This window comes from Macrotis lagotis, chromosome 3 (genome assembly GCF_037893015.1).
Source record: "Macrotis lagotis isolate mMagLag1 chromosome 3, bilby.v1.9.chrom.fasta, whole genome shotgun sequence".
Taxonomy (NCBI): domain Eukaryota; kingdom Metazoa; phylum Chordata; class Mammalia; order Peramelemorphia; family Peramelidae; genus Macrotis; species Macrotis lagotis.
In genome coordinates, this window is record NC_133660.1 from 167,494,978 (window position 1) to 167,519,939 (window position 24,962).

Consider the following 24,962-nt stretch of genomic DNA (forward strand, 5'->3'; position numbering starts at 1 on the left):
AGTGAACAATCAGGCACAATTTTGGACTATCTGTGATGAAGAATACTATTTGTATCTAGAGAAAGAATTGTGGAATTTGAACAAAGACCAAAGACTATTACCTTTAATTAAAAAAAATTATCTTATGTAATTTTGCTATCTCATACTTTATTTTTCTTCCTTAAGGATATGATTTCTCTCTCATCACATTCGACTTAGATCAATGTATTCCATGGAAACAGTGTAAAGACTAACAGATTGCCTTCTGTGGGGGGGTGGAGGAGAAGGAAGCAAGATTGGGGAAAAATTATAAAATTCAAAATGAATAAATGAATGAATGAATGAATGAATAAACAAACAAATAAATAAATTGATGAATGAATAAATAAATGACTTGCCCAGCATTATACAGCAAGTAAATGTATGAGACTGGATTTGAACTCAAGAAGAAGAGTCTGATTCAGACCCAAAACTATCTAGTGTACCACCTGGGTGATCCTTTCAAGAAATAGAAATTTAGTATAACTCACGGAACAAAGGAGAACTCATGGTGAATGTCAGTCATTTCAATGAATAACAGTAAGATATTTTACAGAAGTATGAGAGTATGGATATCATCAAGGATATGTATGCTCAAAAAAGAGAATGGGCTGATCATGGAGAGAGGGATGGATAAAAGTAGACCAGAGTACTCCAATGCTATCCTCGTGCTATTGGAAGAGGTAAAGGAAGGTCCCTGGTTCATTGGGTGATTTTCCTATGGTGAATCTATGGGAGGAAATGGACAAGAGTCAGGAAGACTGGACAGGTATAAATAGGTAGAATTTTTAAAAAAATTATCATTAAATGTATGTAAGAAATAAATAAAACTATATGTTATGTTTTGGGGGATGGGAACTTGCCCCTGGAAATAGTAGCATAAGAGGTCAAAAAAAAATCTAGGTTTGGTTTGCTGTGTAAATAAAGACTCTCAGTCAGTTTCTTTTGGGGGGGGTTGCAAGACAATGGGGTTAAATGACTTGCCCAAGTTCACACAGCTAGTGATAATCAAATGTTAGATTTGAACTCAGGTCCTCCTGACTCCAGGATCAGTGCTTTATCCACTGCCCAACTTAGCCGCCCCTCTCAATCACTTTTTATCTCAAAGGGAGCACCCCTTCCTTGCTCTCCCCCCCACCCCCCCATTTTACACTTCAGGATGAGAGTAATTCCAAGCCAACACCTTTCCTGAACAGATTTGATCCTAAATCACAATTAGATTACTCCAAAGTTATGATAGTGTCCATTAACTTCCTTCCCACTCATCAAGTGACATCTTGCCTCTATTATTTAATTTCCTCAATCAGGAAAGTGGCTTTGAGCAACCTTAATTGGAGGAGCAGCAAGCTGCTTTTGCCTACTGCCCTAAAGCTGTGCAAAACCCTATACACAAGATGTTGTTTTGTGGAGTTGTTAACCATCTGGCAATTGCCTATCAGCTGATACTAATTAAACTTTTTTTTTCCTTCTAGCTAGCCTCTTAATTTATTGTCCTCCAGTTAAGAGGATCTAGGTAGGAGGAATTAGTTTCTAAGAGGATTGTTTGGATCTCTGGGTGGAGGAATTCCTCAACAAATGGAATAACAAAATCAATAGGATCTTATATACTTTTGGGTAATTGAGAACTCTTACTATAACATGATTCATTCATTTATTAATACATTCCTACATTAACTTACTTATTCAATGCAATATTAAATTTTATATTCCTAGGGGGAAAGATAATGAAATTCTTCTAAAGAAACAAAACATCAAGAATCTTAAGAGAGGGGTGGCTAGGTGGCATAGTGGATAAAGCACTGGCCTTGGAGTCAGGAGTACCTGGGTTCAGATCCGTCTCAGACACTTAATAATTACCTAGCTGTGTGGCCTTGGGCAAGCCACTTAACCCCATTTGCCTTGCAAAAACCTAAAAAAAAAAAAAGAATCTTAAGAGAAATAATGTGGGGGGGGGGTGAGAAAGGTAGCCTAGAACACCAGACTCAAACTAAACTACAAAATAGTCATCATTAAACCAATTTGTTGTTCATTAAAAACAATGGAGATACCATTCAGTGGAACAGGTTATGTATACAAAATATTGAAGCAAATGAATACAGTTCACAGTATTTGATAAACTTAAAGATTCCTCTTAATTGGTTTGTCTCTGACAAAAGCTGCTGGAAAAAACTTTGAAGCAGTCTGACAAAAATTAGATATAGACAAATCTTCAAACCACATAAGAAGATAAATTTCAAATAAATATGTGACTTAGTTATAGAAGATGACACAAGAAAATTAGAACAATTTTGAATCTTTGAACAGTGGAAGAATTCATGACAAAACAAAAAAATCAGGATAAAATATGCAATTTTATAAATATAAAATTTAAAAGGTTATCTTTGAATAAAACCACTCCAGTTAAAATTAGAAGAAAATAGTTAAATGTGGAAAAGATATGTGGCAAGTATCTCTGATAAAGATCTTATATATCAAAGAAATATAAGAAATTAAATCGAATTTATAAGACCAAGAGCAATTGCCCAATAGATAAATGGTAAAAAAATATGAATAGGCAGTTTTTCAAAGAAAGAAATGCAAGGAGTTAACAACCAAATGAAAAAAAACTACAGATTACCAATATGTGGAGAAATTCAAATAAAAAACTCTGAAGTTTGACTTCCTATTCATCAGAAGGGCAAAGTTGACAAGAAGAGAAAATTATAGATATTGCAGAGATGCAGGAAAATAGGTACTTTAGTGAGCTGTTAAGGAACTTTGAATTGATCTAGTAATTCTGGAATACAATTTGGAACTATTCCCATACCCCTAAGAGATCAAAGAAAGCAGGAAAGGACATGGACATTTAAAAGAAAAAAGACTGCTCTTTTTTTGTGGTAGGAAAAAAACAAGAAAGAGGGTGTGGATCAATTGGGGAATAGCTAAACTAATAATAGTATATCAATGTAATGGAATATTATTATGTCAGAAGAAATAGGGAAAGGAATGGTTTCAGAGAAATGAGAATTCATATGTGAACTGGTACAGAGTAAAGTGAGCAGAAACAAGAGAATAATAACAACACTCTAAAGAAAAGCTATTTTGAAAGACTTGAGAATATTGATCAATACAATGACAAACCGGATTTCCAGAAGATTGAAAATGAAGTATTCTGTTTGTTTTCTGACAAAGAGATGATAGATTCAAAATGCAGAATTTTGAACAATGAGAGATTTGCTTTGCTTGATTCTACATATTTGATTGAGAGCTCCCTTCATTTTACCTTCCCTCTTGTAAATTAAGTTTTTTCAAATTTATAATTCAAACTGCTTTCAGGCAATAGCCTACAATTAGAAGCAATATGGAATAGTGACTATGTTGCACTCATAATCAGGGAAATGGGTTAAAATCCTGCTTCAGACATTTATTGACTATTAAACACTGGGCAATAATCCTTCTGTACCTCTGTTATTCTACTGCAAAATGTAGGGGATGGAACTCAGTGGCCTTTAAGATCCCCTGTAACTTTTAATATATAGTTCCAGGAACTGTTTTTGCTAGAGGTAATTGACAATAGATGCTTTAGCACTAAGAATTCCCTCCAATAGTTAAACTACAATCATCAAATATTTGTTAGATTTAATTTTATATATATATATATATATATATATATTCTATTTTTTAACTTACCTTTATTCTTCATTCTATATGATCTTGAGTATATGTCCAATAAACTTGACATGAGATAGGTCTATGGTGTAATTAAATGGACTGCATAACTAATAATTAAAGAAAAATTGAATTTTCATACCGATTCATATGAAAACTTTCAAGGAATAAAGACAGCAGAGAGAGCTGCTCCACAGTATCTGAGCAGAGGCCCAGAAAATGAATAAATCAAGTCAGAAAACATTTTCCTCCTCCCCCCACCAGAAAAACTGGAAGCACTGAAATTCATTATCATTTCTATGAACATGAATGTAAAATATTAATTTTCATTAAGTAGTCTAGTGAATATGGCAATATCCCATTTATCTGAGGAAAGAGCCAATGACAATTGAAATAGAAAGCATATGAAGTTATGAATCAGTCATAAAGTTCAATATATTTCTTTTATTTTTGGTATTTAGTTTCCATGAATATAAAATGTGCATTGCATTATGGATGCTATTTTTAAGCTATTTCAGATCAGAAATAATGATCTGGCAGGCATCAATTAAAATATCTGATTTAAGAGCATTTGCTGTTAATTATTCTATATTTTATATTTTCCATGTGGCTATTCACACATGCATATAGTCATGTACATATACTCAAATACATTCTTCTCCCTTCTAATTTCTACTCTTTGTAATGGTTCTTTAATGCTATTGTAAAAGAGAAGTACCTTAGTTGTATAATCAAACAATTGTGGCTTTAGAAGACACTTTAGCCCAGGTTTCCACTCATTGATGAATATCAACTCTGATAAATGACCAAGCTTCTTCTTAAATACTTAAGTTTTTGCAAGGCAATGGGGTTAAGTGGCTTGCCCAAGGCCAGCTAGGTAATTATTAAGTGTCTGATGCCAGATTGGAACTCAAGTGCTCCTGACTCCAGGGCCAGTGCTCTGTCCACTGCACCACCTAGCCACTCCATTCCTGCCTTTTTTTTCACAGGACCCTGGGGATAAGCAAGGATTGGAGGAAAATAGTAGTCTATGAAGTTATTCAGACTGGGAATTTAAAGAAAAGAATTGAGTTTGAACATGTAAGAAAAAGTTCCAGAAATAGCATATAAACTCATGACAATCTCATGGGCACTAATCTCCATCTGCGTTGGTGGGTTTTTTATATCCAATCAGGCAACAAGGATCCATTAAGAATCTACTTCTTCCAGGTATTGAAGTACAAATACACCAGAATAATACCCTAAATGAACTTAAAATAGAATATAAAATTTTTATTTTGTATTTTAAAACTATAGTAAATGTATTTGTATCAGAGGTACAAATACACTAAAATAAAACAATAGTCTATGATCATTGGAGATCATTGCAAATTTTCTAGTATAAAAAGAATAGAGACACATTTAAATGCATGTACCTAATAGGTGGAACTATCATCTAGGAATGAAGCAACAGTCATACCTAGATGCCCCTGGCTTGCCTAACCAGTGATTTCTCCAGGAAACTTCCTGTCTTGCATCATCAAATTGATCCATCTAGTGGCAAAGTCTTCCCTTGTTCCCTACTGGGAAAAAGGGGAACTAGATTTTTTGAGCTCTTAATTTTTTTCTACTTGCAGCTTTAGGGGTGGGAAGGATATTGCTGTAAAGACTAGAAAGATTGAAGACCAGTAATTTGCAGGCAGAGTACATTGATAATAACTGGTCATGGTTCATTTCTACCATTCTGAAAATTATGTAGTATGTCTATAGGATTTGTGAATCTAGAAAGTACATGAAAGGCAAGTGATAAATTGGAATAGCTCATATGAATTGTATGATTTGATTGAAAAATATAGATATTTTTTCCCAAAAAAAGCTAATTAGGAGCCCAATATCCCCCACAGAAGGAAAAAGGATAAGTAACCACCCACCATTTTCTTCTGAGTGTTTGAAAGAGATACCCCAGATCTCCCTCTGTTATTGGGGAGAGCATATTATTCAGTGAAGGGAAAACCTACATAACTGAGCACTGATAGACAACTGCCTCTTGGCCTTTAGTTTGACCTTGAGCAGGCTAGAATGAGATATTTAAAAAAAAAGTTTGTATCACCACTTCCTATTCTAATTCTAGTCTTTTCCTTCTGCTACATAACATCCCTCAGACAATTAAAAACAATTATAATTTGTCCTTTTTTTATTTCTTCAGATTAAATGTGCCTCAAATATTCAAGAACTGGAAATATTTAAATTCAACAAATACTTGTGAAATAGCTGTTACATGTAAATTCGTATTTTAAGTACTTCAGGGAATGCAAAGATGAGTAAGATACCACCTTTATCCTTGAGGAAATTGCCATCCAGTAGGAGGTAAAAAGACAAAAAGTCAAAGTGAAAATTAAAGAAAATGCTAGGTAACAGTTGTTATGTTATATTATATGGAATTGAGATGGCTGAATGAATGAATGAAAAAACATTTATTAAGCCCAGATACTGGAACACAACTCCGATTTCAAGCTTATATTCTATAACAATCCATTTGGGAAGTGATGCTAGAGAAGGATGCTTTGGTCAGAGAAGTAACATGGAGGGTAAGTTAGGTACTAGAACAATGGCCCCACGTACTCTTTTTAGGAAACACGGAATCATTTTGACTGTTGTTCTCAGAGCAAGAGGTGGAAAAGGAAGTAGGAGAATATTTGCATGGTGACATGTTCTGAAGATGATCAGAGTAGTGGTAGGGTGTGCCAGGGTTTGGTGAATGCTCACCAAATGCTCAGAAATGCAAGGGCTCAGGGCACACCTTGAGTTCTGAGTTGAAGGTAGAAACTAGAGTGCATGAAGGTTTTGGGAGGCAGAGGTGGGTTCATGAAGGTGTTGTGTGGAGCAAGGTCTAAAGGCTAGGTACATATGATGTTTTTTAGAGAGTGATGAGAGGCATTTTAGGTCAAGAAAATAGCAAGAATAAAGCAAGATATACATATATCGAGGGGAACATGTCCAATAGTGGGTGAAGAGAGTACAGTCCAATGTAGTGGTCTGAAGGGTATGTATAGGCAGAACCAGAAAAGCCATTTATATATACTAAACAAAGTTTGAAAATTATACTCCCTATGTAATAACATACAGTATAAAATATGTGTGACTTAACTTGTTATAAAACTATTGACTACATGTCATTGAGAGTGGAACTCTCTGGTATTAAAATTTTGTGTATTTACATGAAAGCAATATTTAAAAATTTTATTTTATTGTACACTTCCTATTCTAATTCTAGTCTTTGCTCTGTCTATATATAGAAGTAGAATATGGTTGAAAAAATGGGTTTGATTCATATTTTAGAGAACTCTGAATGTTAGCCAAAAGAATAAGAACTCTATTTAGTAGATAGGAGATGTTGAAAATGTTTGAACACTGAGAACAGGAGAGCAAAGCTGTGTTTTAGGAAGATTAATATAGTAATAAATTAGAGCAGAGATTTTTACTTTGAATTCCCTGTGGATGGATTTCAGAGGTTCTATGAACTTAGATGTGAAAAAGAATCATCTTTACTACAATAGAATTAGGTTCTTTTGCAATCCTGTGTTACTTTATAATATGCATTTAAAATTTATTCTGGGAAAAGGATCAAAATATTTATCTGACTGCCAAAGGAGTTCATTACATACAAAAAAAGATTAAGATTATAGAGATTATAAGGAAAGAAAACTGAAAATGGGAAGGCAAGTTAAGAGGCTGGAAACTAAAGTCATGCAAAAAGACAATGAGCACCAGAAAGTGGAATATGGTTGCTTGAATTGCAAAGAGAGGGGACAAAGACATACAGATTTAGAATATGTCTGATTCACTGTGGAAAGGCCATGAGAAATAATAATAATAATAATAATAATAATAATAATAATAATAATAATAATAATAATAATAGCTAGCAGTAATATAATACTTAAATGTCTGCAAAGTACAGTGTGTATATTATCTTATTCCAGCTACACAAGAAGCCTATGAGGTTGGTGCTATTACTATCTTCATTTCATAGGTAAAGAGGCTGAGGCTGAGAGAGGTAACAGCTAAGTAAATATAATTCAAGTGATCCTGGCTAGCATGTCCAGCCTTCTATTCATTGTGTCATATAAATGCCGGGGAGAAAAGGAAGAAATAAAAAAAAAAGCCTTTTTCAGGATGAATAATTAGTAAAGAGTGACATTGCTAACAAAAATCATGGGATGGGGCAAAAGATAAAGATGGATGGAGGTGGGAGTGATGAATTCAGCTTTGATTGACTGATTTGGGTCAATAGGGCACCCTTGTAGAGATGTCCACATGGCCATTGTAAATGTTGGTTTGGAACTAAGGGGAAAGATCAGAGTCACAGAAAGCGATTTGGGGGTCATTACACATAGAAAGTAATAGTCAAAGCCATGGTAATAGATGAAGTCACTTAGAAAGAGAGTATAAGGAAAAAGAGAAACCTTGAGCACAGGCTTTTGTGAAACAAGGGTGAAGAGGAAGAAGAGGAGAGAAAGGAAGACTATCAGGGAAAGATGAGGAATAAAAAGATAGTATGATATTCCACAAGGTAAAAGAAGAAAAAATTTCAAGAAGAGAGGTATATTTAGCAGAGATAAATTTTGCAGATGGATGAAGAAAGGTGAGCAATAAGAAAAGGTCTTTTTATTTGATTGAGAGGTCATCAAAGGTCTTTCAGCAGAGTGGTAAAGGTGGTTTGATTATAAGCTCCCTGAAGGCAGGGACTGTCTTTTGCCCTTTTTTTGTATCTTTAGAACTTAGAATTTAGCAAGTGCTTAATAAATATTGATTGATTGATTGAAGGGATTGGTATGGCGTATGAGAGAGATGGCCCAGTAATTTATAGAGATAATTGAACCAGAGGCCTTTTTTTTTAGGATAGAGGAGACTAGAACATATTTATACATAAAAGAAGGAAGAAATTCTGGAGAAGATAAATATGTGAGAGAGTCTATTCTTTCTCTATTGAGAAAGACAGAGCAATGTACCTGAAGGAAGCAGTTTCCTAGACTGCCCCACTCAGACTTGTCAGCTTTTAAAATGTGGTAGCAGGGATGGAAATAATACTCCTGATGTGGTCTGGTCTGGTTCTTAGAGCCTTAGGTCTTACTTTTTACACTGGAAAACTAGCCTTATTGAGATTCCTCTATTGCTATTCAGTGAAAATACATTACAAGAAGGAGATTTAGCATCTTTTACTTTCTATTTTTTCCCCACTTTTTTTTCTTTACAGCTTAAGCCATTTCATGGGATCCTATCATTCATTGTCTCTCCTGATTAATACTTCTCATTTTCCAGTTTTAGAGGTAAGAAAAAAATATGACTATGATTTGATCTTCTGGGTAAGTGTTTGGCTTAATTCAGAAATTTAGCATAACAAAAGAATATAACAAGATGATAAATTTTAAGAGGCTAATCCTTTTATTTCTACTCATGTCCATAGCTGCCAAATTAAATTTTCTTAAGCACAGTTCTGACCAGACACTGTTCTGTTTAAAGGCCTTGAGTGGTTGCTTATTACTTTAAGGATAAAACGCTACCTCTTTAGTCTAGCATTTAAGGTTCCCATAATCTAGTTCGAACCTACCTTTCTAACTATATTCCCTTCCCTATATTCCCTCACAAATTCCAGCCCATCTTAAACAATAGACATTTCCTATCTTATCTACCATTTAATACATAGTAGATATTTAATAGAGGTTTAGTGATTGATTGGTTGTCCTTCCTTCTCCTGCCTCTGTGGCTGTAATGGGTCAACTTCCTTGTCTGGAATGTGCCTATTGAAATTTTTTCATTCTTCAAGGCTCTGTTCAAGAACCACTCTCATCATGAAACCATCTCAGATTGTTCCACACTTACCGACCCAGAGAAGATAGTGATCTTTCCTCCTTCAGTTTTCTTGCAGTGCTTTCCCTCTTTCCTGTGTCCTTAAACCAAGAGAAGCCACTTTGATACAAGTGGTATCTCCTCCAGGAGACAGAATGTCTTGATGACATCATTTTTCATCTTTCTATCCCCATGGCAGAGAACATAATAGATGCAATAAATGTTTGTTGAATTGAATTGCATCCCTCTAAAGATTAAATGTCAGGTTCATTCATCAAGACTAAAGTGTTAATGATGAATAATGCCTAGATTAAAACTTGCCAGATCTTATTATTTCACCCTGACAAGTGATTCAAGGGACCAGTGAAAAAATAACAATGTGACACTAAAGGCAAGTTTCTTTTCCTCTATTCTTTGGTAGGAATTTGAATAGCAGGACATGGACTATAATGCCAAATGTTGTTGTGGAAGAATTGAGCTGACTGGGCTAGATTACAGGAGTTGCTATTGAATCATTGAGTATATTTTGAAGATTGGATGGGCTCCAAAATGGAATCTTTGAAAAATATTAAATCCAAAATATTAAATAGTTGAAGCTATCTCATTGCATAAAAATTTACTCCCACCAAACAAAGAAAAAGTAAAAATTGAATATTATTACCTCTGTTACTTCCTGATGTATTTTACCTTGATCAAAGCTCCAAACAAAAACAGCTAAGAAAATAACTGGAGTGCAACTACATCCAATAACAGAGGCAATATTATGCTTCTAGAGACTTCATTAATTATTAGCTTTTATTGATTGTTTTTTTATTTAGTCATATCTAGATAAACCATTCATTTAGTGAGTCAACTGTTATAATAAAGAAAAATGCAATACCAGTGTACACAAAATTAAATTTCAATTAAATACGATTTTATAGCCTTATAGATGGTGGCATTTTACTAAGTGGCATTGCCTAACCAGGAATAGAAGCTCTTGACCCTCTGGGTAAAGTTAAGTGATTGCTGTAAATTGAATCTTTTATATCTCAGTCAGAATTTGTGTTCCTCTCTGGCTCTATAGTCTACACAAATGCTGAACTGATATTTCTATATCTATGTCATCTTACTCAAAAATCTTCAGTAGTTCCCTATCAGCTCAAAGAAATATTATAAAATCCTCAGAACAGCACTTAAGTCCCTCTAATACTTAGTCTCCTTTCCTTTGTTTTTCAACCTTATATCCTTTATTTACTTTTACACATTCTCCATTCAAGTCAAACAGCTAGGTATTCCCTGGATACAATAGTCTATCTCCTATCTTCATGCATATACTTGGATGGTTCTTTGTAGCTGGCATGTAGTCCCTTCTTCATTTTAGTCTTTTAGAATTGTTTCCTTTGTAAACTAGAGCTCAAATTTAGGCATGGAACTCTCTTCACTGGTAGTAAAAATGCGCTCTTTACTGAGAAAGAATTCCCATTATTAAGGGAAAATTCAAGAAGTCTATAGTGCAGCAAGGTGTTGCTTCCTCTACAGGTTGACTTTTTCCCACAGTCTCTTTCCATTTCATGGAACTGAGACAACTAGAAAAGAGACTGGAAGTACTTATGTCTTTCTTCAAAGCCTAAATTCAAACACTTCCTCTCCCAAACTTCTGCCAATCCTGCCACTTACACAGGCATAGAATATTAGACTAATCATTGTCTTCACCAAAAGGCAGAGCTTTATGCAGATACTGAGGCTTAAATCACAGGTATCATGATGTCATGGGCCCCTTTGGCAGGCTGGTGAAGCTTATGGATACTACCTAAGGAAAAAATATTAAATGCATAAAGCATTTGGGTTTTTAAAATAAACCAATTCTATTGAAATAAAATGTATTAATGTATGCATTACATTCCTCTGGAATTTATCTATGAACCATTAGGAATCTAAGTCCCAGATTAAGAACTCCTGTTTTAGGTTTGTGTGTGTGTGTATGTGTGTATGTACACAAGATAGAAATACAAGAAATAAATATAAATGTATATATATATATATATATATATATATACACACATATATATATGAAAGTAATATGGCCTTTTCTCCAGTTCATTTATCTACATATGGGAGAGGAAAAAAAGTCTTTTTGAATTTGAGAAACTGTAGGACCTTGGAATCCTGCATAATGGTCAATTGTCAATTGGCTCCTATACTAAGCCTAATGACTAGGCATAGTTTAGTCTTTAGAGACTAAAATCAAGAGACAGGGGACAGGTAGGTGGTGCAGTGGATAGAGCACTGGCCTTGGTGTCAGGAGGACCTGAGTTCAAATTTGGTCTCAGACACTTAATAATTACCTAGTTGCGTGAACTTGGACAACTCAACTTGCAAAAATTTGCAAAAATAAAAAAAAATTAAATTAAATTAAGAGACAAGGGGAATGCTTATCATAAACAAGAATGAGTTCTTTGACAAAGGCATTCCAATCTTAGACCACAAAGTTCATTTCAAAGGACACCCTCAAGTGAAAGCAGTGATAATCATTAAAAATGTATTAAAAAAAAGACATGAGCTTAATGCAAGAAAAAATGGTACAATGTCACCAGATGTTTCCCATAATACAGCTGACATGCCAAATCCCATGATCTCTAGAATTTCATCATTCTGCAACATAAAATCAAATCCAAAACTCATACCTCCTCAGAACCCCTTACCACAGGGCTATCTCCCTCCCTTTGATTGAAATTGGATACTGAAAAGTTCTCTCTTGAACCACATTTAAGGAAGGCACTCAGAAAATTCATCTCATCATGTACTATTTGGCTAACCTGGATTTCATCATCTCTAGAAACTCATCATTCTATAAGGTCAAATCAACTCTGTACCTCCCACCTTCTCAGATAATTTCTCACTTCACCTGAGGATTTCAACATACTCCTACACTATGTAATCCCCCTCCTCCCTTTTTCAGGTTTTAATACATTGTCTTTCCCCATTAGATTGTGATTTTCTTGAGGGAATGGAATGTCATATCTTTTTTTGTATCCCCAGCACTTGTATAGTGCCTACCTCATAGTAGGCATTTAATAAATGTTTATTGACTCTGACTTTCTGACTTCAGTGGTTCTGTAGTATTAGAGGTTTGAGTTGTCCCACCTCATTTTGAATTTAAAAGTTGTAGTTGAACACTGATCTCATATTTTCCCTGTGTATATACCTCTTCATACATACATACATACACTCTCTTATACGTTGCCTATGTTTGTCTGCTCTTTTTTTTTTATTGGTGGTGTCTTATAGAAGAGTGTACTTCAGGCTTATAGAGGAAATGTTTTATTGATTTTTTTTTCATTTGCCATGCTATTTCACTAAATGTTCTCATTTTGAATTCCTGTCCTCTAAAAGACAGTTAAAAGATAAATACAAAGGTGGAAATTCATAAATATTGCTTTTCTTGGAAGTGAACCCATAGAGTATCTTGCTTGCACTCAGTGCCCTCAGGTGCTAAATATATACTTTGTATTTTATTATGTATGTCTGTCTTGGGTTCCCAGAGTACAACATAAGCTCTTTGAAGGCAAGGATTGTTTCTTTTCTTTTTTAATTTTTACCTAGCACAGTCCTTTACATATAGTAGGTACCTAATAAAAGTTCATTGAATTGGATTATTACTGATTTTTGGTTGTGGTTGTTAACAATAGTACATTGAAATTTGCAAAATTTTGTAAAATGAAATGTAATATGAATTGATTGTCATAATAATCTGTGATTTTAGTCATACTATTAAAAATGGGGATATTTTATAAATGAAGAAACTGAGGCTCAATGACTTTTCAGTATTACATAAGCAGTAAAGATCATGATCAGGCTTGGAACACACAGGTCTGGAAACAGCTCTGGTACCCAAGGCAAGAACCACAAAATATTTCCAGAGCAAAGAGCTTGAATAGTGATCCCAGATCAACCTTATGAAAAAATCAATTGAATTAAGACAGACTCTTGGGAAGGTTTCTTGGAATACATTATACTGAAGTCTCAGTGTGACAAAATAATGTGAAAATACCATTAAAGCTCACGGTAATGACTCTGGCTTGTTGAATTAGAATTGGGATAATGAATGAGTGTAAATTTTGTCCATTAACAGCAGCTGTAGAGAAAAATGGAGACATGAAAGTGGGAGGCATGTTGGGTATTGCCTAGAGTCACATAGTAAGTGTTTAAGGTCAGATTTGAACTCAGCAAGTTGAGTCTTCTTAATTCTTAGTCCAGTGCTCTTCCAGTGTACCATTTAAATATCCCATGTGTCCAAGGTCACATTGCTACAAAAATCTGAGTTCAAATTTGAACTCAAGTTCTCCTTAACTGCCCACTTTTATTTATGGTAAAAAAAAAGTATACTTCAACCTGTAGTTGGAAAACTATCAGCTCTTTTTCTGGGGATGAATAGAATTTTTCTTTATAAGTCTTTCAGACTGTGTTGGGTAATTGTTTTGCTGAGGATTCAGAGTCCAATGAGGGAAAGAGTAAGAGATAAAGACCTTTGGGAGAGATAAAGACCCTAGTCCATTGACTACAGAATATCATTTGGCTACTTACAAGGGAACACACCCTTGAGATAGGAAGCAAGGTGGGGGCCAGTCAAAATGCAAGCTCACTCCTGCTTTTTGGAAGTTTCCTATTTTACCTAATCATTCTTGGAAGCCTGTTTCTTAGCTCATTTTCCCCATACCTACTGAAGGAATAACAGCCCTGTCAATGTTCAATCGATTTCAAGCCCCAGCTGCCCCACTTACCCCCTCCCTATGTTTGGCATTCTTTCTCTCACACAAAGCTGCCTGTATAATCCTACAGCAAAAGAAAAAAACTGTTCTTAATTTCTTACTGATGCTGGTAGCTTTCCATTTTAAAAATCTCTTTTCAGCCCATGATGAGGTTCTGGTAAATTGATAGTTTGGTGGAAGCTATAGTAGCAAATAATACACAGATGTTTCAATTTTCTTCCTGAGTTAAAAAAGGGAAAATGAAAAAGACTCTAAGGATCAATTGGCACTTAGTCAAGTATTGATTATGTACTTAGGAAAAAAATAAAGCTATTTAGAATTCAGGGAGTTATTTTCAGTATGTACAATTTCATACCTAAAAGTTACCACATTTTAGACTTTGGTCCAGATGAATGACTAGCCCCAAAGAATATTTCTAATGTATCCTCCCACTGGGAGGATTCTAGAGGATTGCTGTGGGATATTTGTTCTTTTCATTTTTAATCAGTGATTTGGGACAAGGCACAGAAGGTACACTTGTTAAATTTGTTGTTCTGAATCTTGGAGGGAAAGATAATATGTTGGATGATATAGTTGTGATGCAAATTTTAAAAGGCTTGAACAATTAACTGAGACTTTTTGAAATGTAGTAGAAAAAGGAATTCTTAGACTTGGACTAAAAAAGAAATTCATAAGTGTAGGTTGGGGAAGATGTGGGTAGAAAATAATTATCATTTTGTTATTTCAGTAACTTGCATGCTCAATATAAGTCAGCATTATGACCTGGCAGATTAAAAGCCTATGAACTCAACACATTATACTCCACTGACAGAAATATACTTCCATAAGAAAGAAAATAACCCCTTTATAATCTTTTCTGGTCACAATATGTTTGGAGTACTCTTATGGGTACCATATTTTAGGGATCATCTTACAAAATGGAAGTCATTTAGAGGTAGACATGCAGGATGGCAAAGGTTAGCAAATCTGGACCATATAAGGATTAACTTAAAGAAAAATTAGTATAAGTAGTCTAGAGAAGAAGAAAAGGAATATGATTATTACCTTCAAATAGTTTATGGTCTAACATGCAGGTGAATGTTTAGATTTATAGTACTTGGTTTTGGAGGATAGTCCAAGAGTAATGGATGCCAGTTATAGAGATGAAGAGGTAAGTTCCATTTAAACAGGACCTTTCCAAAAATGTGATGGAGACCTTCTATGATAGGCAAGATGACCATTTGCCAGGGATATAGTAGAAAGAATTTATTCTGGAAGGGCTTGTACTAGGTTATTTTAGAGGCATTTTCAAAAAATCAACTCTTTAAGAATCTTGTGCTTCTGTGACAAGATTTATCTATGGGATGCTTTGTTAAAAAAATCAAGTATAAAGGTGAAGTTCAACAATGTTTGTTCTGGTTTAATCTTCATATTTTCAAAGTAGTCCATCAATGGATGTTTAAGTAGCAGACAGTAACTTTCTCAGGTTCATAGATATTTGGTGAATTGAATTACATTTATAAGTGATTTAACCACATAAAGTCAGTTTGTGACAAAGGAACAAACACAACATTCTTTATCACTGTGAAAGTGGTCTTGGCATAGAGGTTGCCAGTTGATGAAGATTTCAATCATTTGTAAGTCACTATTTAGAAAAAAAAATTAAACCATTGTCCAAGAATTGTATTCTGTTAGTAGGGGCTTAAATGAATAATGTTATTGAGGGTGTTTTTTGTCTTGAAGAGAGTGTGTTAAACTCTAATTTTGCCCAGAAAATGTTAAAGGATATAAAATAATCAATAAAACCATATCTAGAGTTAATAATTAAAGGCTAATATTTACAGTAAATTCATGAATTAGCTTTATGTTCTCATTCCTGTTTCAAAAGCTATTTTTTTTTGCTTTAACATAAAGGTTCTGCCTTGATCATAAAAATATTGGAGGCTGCTAATACTTGACTGTGTTTGGATTTAATTCCTGTATTTTAATTTCACAATTCTGTTGCTAAATGTCAGGAAGCCAATTGAAAGAATTGGAATATAAAAAATTTTTTCACAAGCTTTCTAATTATTAAGCTCTGATATGTATGTATTGCTTAGGTCATCTTTACCCATGATACACAAATATAGAATACTTTCAAAATCAGACTAGTGACTCAATAATCATACTCTTTGGTCTGGTTCTAAGACAATAAGTTATATGTATGAGAATATAGTATTTTACTCATATGAAGTGATTTGGTTCCCTAATTACCTACCTTCCAAAGGTGACTTACTGTATCTGCATTACTGATTGGATCAAATATTTGTGCATAGATTAAGTTATTCTCAAGGAAGCTGATGACACTGAAAGGGGCCAATTCAATTAAGAATCAGTTGTGAAGATTTCTGTATTGTTACTCAATTCATTTAGCCAAAAACAGCACCCCACACACCACCAATTTTTCAACAAGACAAATCAATAAGCATATATCAAATGTCTACAATACTAACCAGAGAGAATTCAAAGAAAGGCAAAAGCAGTTCTGGATCTCAAAGAATTCAAAATATACTGGAGAAACATGCAAACAACTGCATGCAAAAGATATTTACATGATAAATTGTAGATAATCACAGAAGAAAAGCCCTAGAGTTAAGGAAGACTTCAAAAAGTTTCTTATAGAAGAAGAGATTTTAGCTAAACTCTAAAGGAACTAGGAAGCCAGAAGGGGGATAATGAAGAGGGAGAAAATTCTAGGACTGAAGTAGAGTCAATCTAAATGTACAGAATATCTGGAAGCTTACACATATTAGGATTTTGATATAAATAGAGCAAAATCCCTTAACCATCATCTTGTAAACATTTTTCCCATCTAGTGGTATATTACTGTCACAAGAGTACTATACAAAAGTATACTTTTTAAAAAGCCTAGAAGTTAGAGAATCTGAATGTATATAGAAATAGTATCTAAAAGTTCTCTCATAATCTACTTTGAAAAGATCCCCCACTTTTAATCTTTTTTAGCTTGTTTCCCCCATTCCAGTCCATTTTCTACTCAATAACCAAAGTGATCTTTCTAAAGTACAGATTTTACCACACCATCCCCTTCTGAATTCTTAACTAGAGAGAGTATCTCAAAATGCCTATGTGTTTCTAAAAGCAATTAGAAATTTAGTATGTAGGACAGTGTGAAATAAGTGAGCTCTCCAGGACAAAGAATTTCCTATTTCATTTCATTTCTCAATTTTCTCATCTATATAATGGAGTTAATAGCAGTACCTACTTCCCAAGGTTGTTGTGAAGCTTAAATGAGATAATATTTGTACAATTCTTAGCATTGTGCCTGGACACATTATTAGCTGCTATATGAATGCTAGCAATCATGATTTCTTTCTTATTTCTTAACTCTATATAGTTAAAAGTTATATAAAATATACACTGGCGGGTAGGGGCCATGCCATCTATAAATTTTGTATCTCCTCCAGCACAGTGGTCTGCATACAGCAGACAATAAAGTTTTATGTAATGATTGGTTGACCACCAGGACAAACTTCAAAAGATTCATATTTTTATCATTTTTTTTGAGATCTTCCCTAAAATTTTTGAATTTTATTGAGAAAAACTATGTAATCCAAGCATCCCTGCTTACTATCCTTCCCCCATCCCAATGACTTACAACTTTCAATCTCTAAGGTGCAGTTCTGTTCATCTAAAGGATATCTTCGCAGATCCATCATGCAAGCAGCTGTTGTTGTGATCCTGTAAGAAAAAAAGAAAAAGGAAAATCTCGACACAAATTCATGAGGGAAGTGACATCTGTCTTTTTTAATGGAATTAAGGATCTGCTTTCCAAGGAGCTGAAAAAAATCGACCAACTGCCAAAACATATTTACCAGCCTGGTGAATTGTCCACAGCTCCGCCCACAGCTCCTGGTATCATAGGGATGACATCCTTTAATGACTGGCAGTATTTTTTGAGAGTACTGTCTTTCTTTTACTTGAAGTCCTAAGGGTTGGGCAAATCATTTAACTCATTTTGTGCTTAACTTCCTAAAATGTAAAACAAGGAGGTTGGACTAGATCAGGACTTTTAAAACATTTTTTTGTATGGGCAATATGGTGAAACTATTGACCCTCTTTCTCAGAATTATTCTAAATTAAAAAAATTGATTTTTTAAAAAAATGCCTATAATAAAATACAAAGGATTATAAACTATTTAGTATAAAGGAAACCAGTTAGATTCATATATAATTCTCACTATATAGTTTTTAAAAACTAGTTCACATTCTCATGTTGAGAACCTCTGGACTGGATATCACTCAGATCTCTTTCAGTTCTAACATTCTATGATTCTGAGAGCTAGGAGAGATTACTCATTCAGTTTTATTATTCATTTATATCTCCTTGTGAATGAGCTCCGTTGATATATTCTAGGGAGCAGTTGTGATAGAATGGGGAGAACATAAGGACACTGAGTAAGGAACAACAGTGAAAGAAATGGACCACCAAAAACATCCATTTTTCACTGAAAAGACAATTCTTCATGTGAAATTCAGATTTAGATTCAAGGGTAGAAATGGTATGACCAAGTGAAGGGAGGTAGTGAATAAATTTGATGTGTAAGAAATTGAGAAAAGGCAAGTGACACTGGGTTGTCTAAGTCTCAGGATGAATGGTTTTTAGGTATAATGAAGATCCTAGTTTCAGCTCCTATTGTATTGGGAAGCCACTATAAGATGTGTCTAACCCTCTGTTTATGTGGCAAATTAGCTGAATATATTATGGCTGTCCTGCTTCACCAACTTAATTTTAAAGATATGCCTTTGGGTTAACTAAAAATTCCATGATGATGTAGTTGGTCTACTGGTTTTAAACACTGAACTATTATGTAATCAAATGATTTCAGAGTTGGAAGGAACCTCAGGGGCTATTTTGTCCAAACCATACTTGATAAGAAAAACTACTCTGGAGAATATGATATTCTCTGGTGACAGGGGCCATGTCATAAATAAATTTTGTATCTCCTCCAGCACAGTGATTTGCACACAGACAATATTGTTGAATGATTGGTTAATCTAACAAGACACTTCAATGGATTCTTAATTTTATTTGAGAGGAAATATTATTATACTATTATAATAATAACTATTTATTAATTTGTCCATCCATTTCCTCTTATTTTTGTTAAGATCCCACTCCTGAAAAGGTCAGGCAGGTTCTGAAGGGCATGATTGAGTGAGATGATTATTCTTGAATAGCAAACATTTGGTCTTTGCAATTTGTAATAAAGAGATTTTTTTTCTTTTCAACCTTCTATCAGTTTCCTATCAACTGGTAGGAATGTGTGCAATATGGTAGAGATGTTCTCCTTGAAAGTCTCATTGAGTCATAGAAGTAATTCTGGGTTCTGAAACACTTAAGTTCTGGGAGCACGAGGAAGCTTGGTGTAGAGGACTGAAGTTAGAATCACAAAGACCTGGGTTCAGATCTCACCTGTGAGACTCAAATGGACAAGTATTTTAGCTCTTCCATGCCTCAGTTTCCTCTTCTGCAAAATGATAGGGTTGGAATTGATGGATATGAGATCCTTTCCTGTTCTACATCTATGATTCTAAGGAAAGGCTTAAGTTCAAGTGGAAGTTCATCCTAGTTAATAGTTATGGGAATCATTCCACCTTAATGATATGAACCATATTCTGCATTCCTATGGAATTAAGGTCCCAAAGTACTATAAAGCCAAGTTATTTGTTTCTATGACCAATGCCCTAAATTATTTTTTAGACTTTCTATTTGACTCTACTATTAAAACCTCCTTTTCAGGGAAGTTTGAGAGAATTAGCTTCAAGTTGGCAGCAAAGCATATTTGATTGGTCACAGTTTATGGGGAAGTAGTTAGCCAACTATTCCTCTGGATATTAAATCCAAGTGAGGGGCCAGGAGACAGCATGATTTGTCTGCTTCTTTTAAAATCAAATCAACAAGTATTTATTAGGCACCTACTGTGTGCCAGACAGGGCTTTTTGCAATAGTCATTGTGATAATTTGTTTATAGAATTGACCACTGGGCCTGAAAAAGTAATAGGTCATTAAAAGAAAGTGAGCCAAGGGTATTTTGGAATAATTAGAAATCATGTTGCTGTAACTTTTGCTGAATAAAGTCAGAATTTCTGAGATAGGATTGTTCGTCTCTGATCTGACCCCCCTTTTTTATTTGAGAACTGAAGAAAAGACTGTGGTAATTCTGGGTGTGGATCACTTTTATCTGGTACACAAAAGGAAAAAGGTAGTTCATGTCCTCTGGAAACTCAGAATTGAAGACCTTAGGTACTCCAGACTAGATAGCACAGATGTAAGAGAAAAGTCTAGCAAGTGGACGAGTTTAAATAAATGAATAAATATTAATAACCTAGGCAACTCTGGTAAGAAATTGCCAATTATTTTCAACTGTAGGATAAAGAAATACACACTTTTTGGGGAAGGGAGGGAACAATGAGGGTTAAGAACCTTGCCCAGGGTCACACATGCTGTATGTGTCTGAGGCCGAATTTGAACCCAGCTACTCCTGAGTCTAGGGTAGATGCTCTCCATTGTACCACATGGCTGCCCTGAAATAACAAGCTTTTTCAAAAAGAATAGCCATAGACTGGTAAAATCATAGGAGAAAAGTCTTAGAACCTGAAGTAGTATAAGTCAGTGATGGAATGAGGTATTTATGCACAAGAGAAAATAAAGTCTTTCTTTTTGACTGTTATGTTCAACTTACCCAAAATGAACTGCTCACCCAGTTGTCACTTAGAATTATAAATCCTTAATCACAAAACTTTCCTCTTTCCTATTTCTCCTTTTCCTATATGCTTTTGATTTGGATTGAGTCCTTCTGCCTTAGAATTACGCATGAGGTCAATGGAATAATATCTTTAGAGAAACCTCATATGACTCCTTGTAAATGCGGTTGATAAAACTCTTGACCCCTGAAGATTTCTGGACATTCCATGAGATCTTCTACTATACCTATTTTTCCCCCCAATTTAGATCTTCCAAAAATCATCAATCAACTGAAAAAATAGAAAGAATAAACATTTCTCTGCCAAAATAAGAGCTGACTCAAATTCTGGAAGTAAAAATAGAGTGCAATTCCAGAGAATTTTTGATCAGGTATGGTTTATTGTGGCTATAAAGAGTTTACCTAGAACTGAATATCTCTAATTATAAAGGATGATAGCAGGCATTCTATAGTAAAGGATTCCCAAGAAAAGTAGAATTACTCATTCAAACTCCAAGGAAGGAAGTTATGCCTGTTCATATTCTTCATTTACCAACTGGGGAAATGACTTGTAACCCTATAAATTTGATTCAATTCTCTATATATTTTAGAAATGAGACCTTTATCAGAACTACCAGCTGTGAAAATTGTTTCCCATCTTTTTTGTCTTCTTTCTAATCTTGGCTGCATTATTTTTATTAGTGCAAACCCTTTTTGATTTAATATAGTCATGATCATCCACTTTGCAATTTATAAGGTACTCTATTTCTCCTCTTTTCATAGATCCAACAGGTAGAGAATTTCTTGATCTCTTAATTGGTCTATGGTATTGACTTTTATGTAAATACTGAGAATGAGTCTGTGGTAGATGGGTAAATAGTTGCTTGTGGGTTTGTCTGAGCCACCTATCAAAGCATAATTCTATCCAGAGACCAAAGCAGGACTTAGAGCTATGGTGCTATTGAGTCTTAAGATGTAATACCTATAGAAGTGAGAGATCATTAATTTTGGTAGGAGAAAAATCTCTATTTTTATGACTATGGATGGAATCTAGACCCTGAAATGAATTTTATAATCATGTCACAAAAAAACCCCCTAAAGTAAAAGAAAACATTATGGGTCAGAATAAAAACATCAATGTACATGATCATCATTACTAAGTCAGTGGCATCACCTTAGTCTACGAAGGACTGAAGAGTCTAAATAGAACATAACTAAAGAGCCAACTTAGTTCAAACCAATAACCTATTATGTGTGTGTGCATCCTAAAATTTTTATGCTCATGATTGATCACATGTACATTTAATGTGCAGTTGAAGTTTATTTTTCTTTCCATCTTTCCCTTGAATAAACCTATCTACTTTGATACTGTCCATTTTAGAGGCTCAGTTCTTATAGTACCTGTATCTTGATTTTGTTCAGTGCCAAAAGAAAGTTTTTTTTTTTTAGATTTTTTTTGCAAGGCAATGGGGTTAAGTGGCTCGCCCAAGGTCACACGGCTAGGTAATTATTAAGTGTCTGAGACCAGATTTGAACCCAGGTACTCGTGACTCCAGGGCCAGTGCCTTATCCACTGCGCCACCTAGCCGCCCCCAAAACAAAGTGAATATGGCTTATCCATGTGGGTTGTTGGGTAATTTAGCAAAGTTTTTTTAGAACTCCAAACAATGTTTCCTAGCAAAGTTCTTGCTCCATTTCTTCATAGCAATTCATGGATTTTCTCTTCAAAGCAGATTTATGAAAACCATTTAGAGATGGAATGGTTTGCATCTTGTTCTAAATTGGTATAGAATAAAAAAAATCCAAACATTTTACTTGAAATCATATATAGATCTAGAGTAGCACTTGCTCAATACTTTTGAGGGTGATGTTGATAAAAAAGATTACATTGAAAAGAGTTCTTTTGTCAGGATGCCTCCAATTCTTTTTATCTCCTTTGTTTCTATTTCTCCGGGTTTCTTTTTTTTTTTTCCATTCTGGGAGATCTAGTCTAGAATGCTAATAAGACTCTTTTTGGTGCAATCCCAGGCAGTGATTTCCAGGTAATTAGTTGCATACCAAATGTTGTGTAAATGGACTCATTATTATTCATTTCTGTAAGGCTAGATGATTCATGAGCCACTTTGTGAATATGAAAAGCAGTTCATAAATCAGAGCCAAAAAAGAAAAGAAAAGAGTAATAATAGGACAATAATAATTAACAGTTTCTTGTCAGGGATCCAGCCCTTGGTCTCAATCACACTGTCACTGTGGATGTCTGCTTGAGTTAGGGAAAGGAATGAGTACTTTCCCAAATCCATGTCACTTTTACTTTATTGTCTTCATAAGGAACAAGAGCACTTATTAAATTTCTACCACAGTTGGTATTTCTTAATTACCAATTTAATGAAATATGTTTTCAGAAATAGAGGAAGAAGCCTCCTGTCATTTTGACTATAAAGCACTCTCTTGCAAATGATCCACCAACTGGAAAGAATTCAAAGAATAAAAGACCCTCCCAAAAGGAAAGGAGACCTTGAGTTTAAAAGTCAAATATGATCACAGAAGAGTTCATGCTTGTTTAAAATGGAATGTTCAATTTTTAGTGGCCACTGTAAAACAAATGATTTCTTATAAAATTTAAGTCAATCCTCAGTATGGGACTGGGATGAAGTCCAATACTGACCCCTTTTTTCTTTAATTGACCCTAGAGGGATAGAGTGCCTGATTTGGATTCAGAAGGATAGGTCAAATGTTACTTTTGATTTTCAGTAGCTGTATGATTATGGGCAAGTAACTAAACCTCTCTGAACCCATAACATTTGTCAATGAGGCTAGCAATATCTGCAGTACCTCCTTCGCAGGCTTGCTATGGGGGCTTAAATTAGATGATGATAACGAGGAGGAGCATAACATGATGACAATGATAATAAATTTTCTCTAAGAATTTGCAAATACTTTATAATTTTAATTTTACTGCAACACTGGGAGATAGGTATTTCCTCATTTTACAGATAAGGAAATTGAGGGGAGGAGAGGGTAAGTGATTTGTTCATGATCACACACTAATAAGTGTCTATATTTATACTAAAGTCTTCCTAACTCCATGCTCAAGGTTCCACAAATAATAAGTGACTAAGATTTCATTTGAACTCAGGTTTCCTGACTCCAAGCCCTCTTCTCCATCTACTGAACTACCTGGCTCTAACCAAAGTACTATCTAGCCAGCTACCTCTTTTCACACAACACATACAAAGTATATTGCAAAACTTAAATTAAAGATAACAATAGAAACAATGAAAAGGTACAAAGTAGGGAATAAATAAAAGAATACAAATAAGAACGTGCCTACATTTTACTCCATAGAGACATACTCTTAGTCATCTGTGTCATTGTTGCAATATAAAAGCCACTGAAATGAGGACCCTGAATATGCTAAGAATAATATCCCTAGACCAAGTTCTTCCAACCAAAGTAGTAGGTGCTAACAATAGATATACATTGGCTATACTGTGGCATAGCCACTCCTTCTGAGTTTGCCGCATCTGAAGAAATTCTCAGGGTTTAAATTTTTATTGTACCAAAACGATCTTAAACATTACCTGGGGCAGAGTGATACAATGACCATGCTCCACTAACTTAAGAAACTCTGAGGAGGATCAAAAATCCCCCGAGACATTCAATCAGAGCAATAATGACCCAGTCACCTTCATGCAGAGTTTGAATATCACCTGGCTGCCATTTCCCCAGGAGTCTTGAATCAACTCCAATTCACAAATCTAAAGTCCTTGGTCTTTTCCCTACATTCTTGATTCTACTCTACTCCGATAATAATCCTATAGAAATCCACCAAACTTTACTGGTTTAGGGAGGAAGGTCCCCCTTTTCCCTCTAAGAAATTATGTGACAATTTTATTAATTCCAAGATTTTTCCTTGATGGCAAAATCCACCTTTATAGTATCAATATTCTCCCAATATTACTGTATGCCTATGAATCAGATCTGCTTCCACCAT

The 24,962-nt window shown here is 34.6% G+C and overlaps 1 protein-coding gene across 2 annotated transcripts in view; it reads right to left on the reverse strand.

The window, feature by feature from the left end:
• Nucleotides 1-24,962, reverse strand: part of GABRB1 (gamma-aminobutyric acid type A receptor subunit beta1) — a 437,759-nt gene that overhangs the window by 61,696 nt on the left and 351,101 nt on the right. For both annotated transcript variants that reach the window (XM_074227468.1, XM_074227467.1), the window contains exon 5: nt 17,881-17,963. In XM_074227468.1, the coding sequence (XP_074083569.1) occupies nt 17,881-17,963 (83 nt within the window). The remainder of the gene's footprint in view (nt 1-17,880; nt 17,964-24,962) is intronic.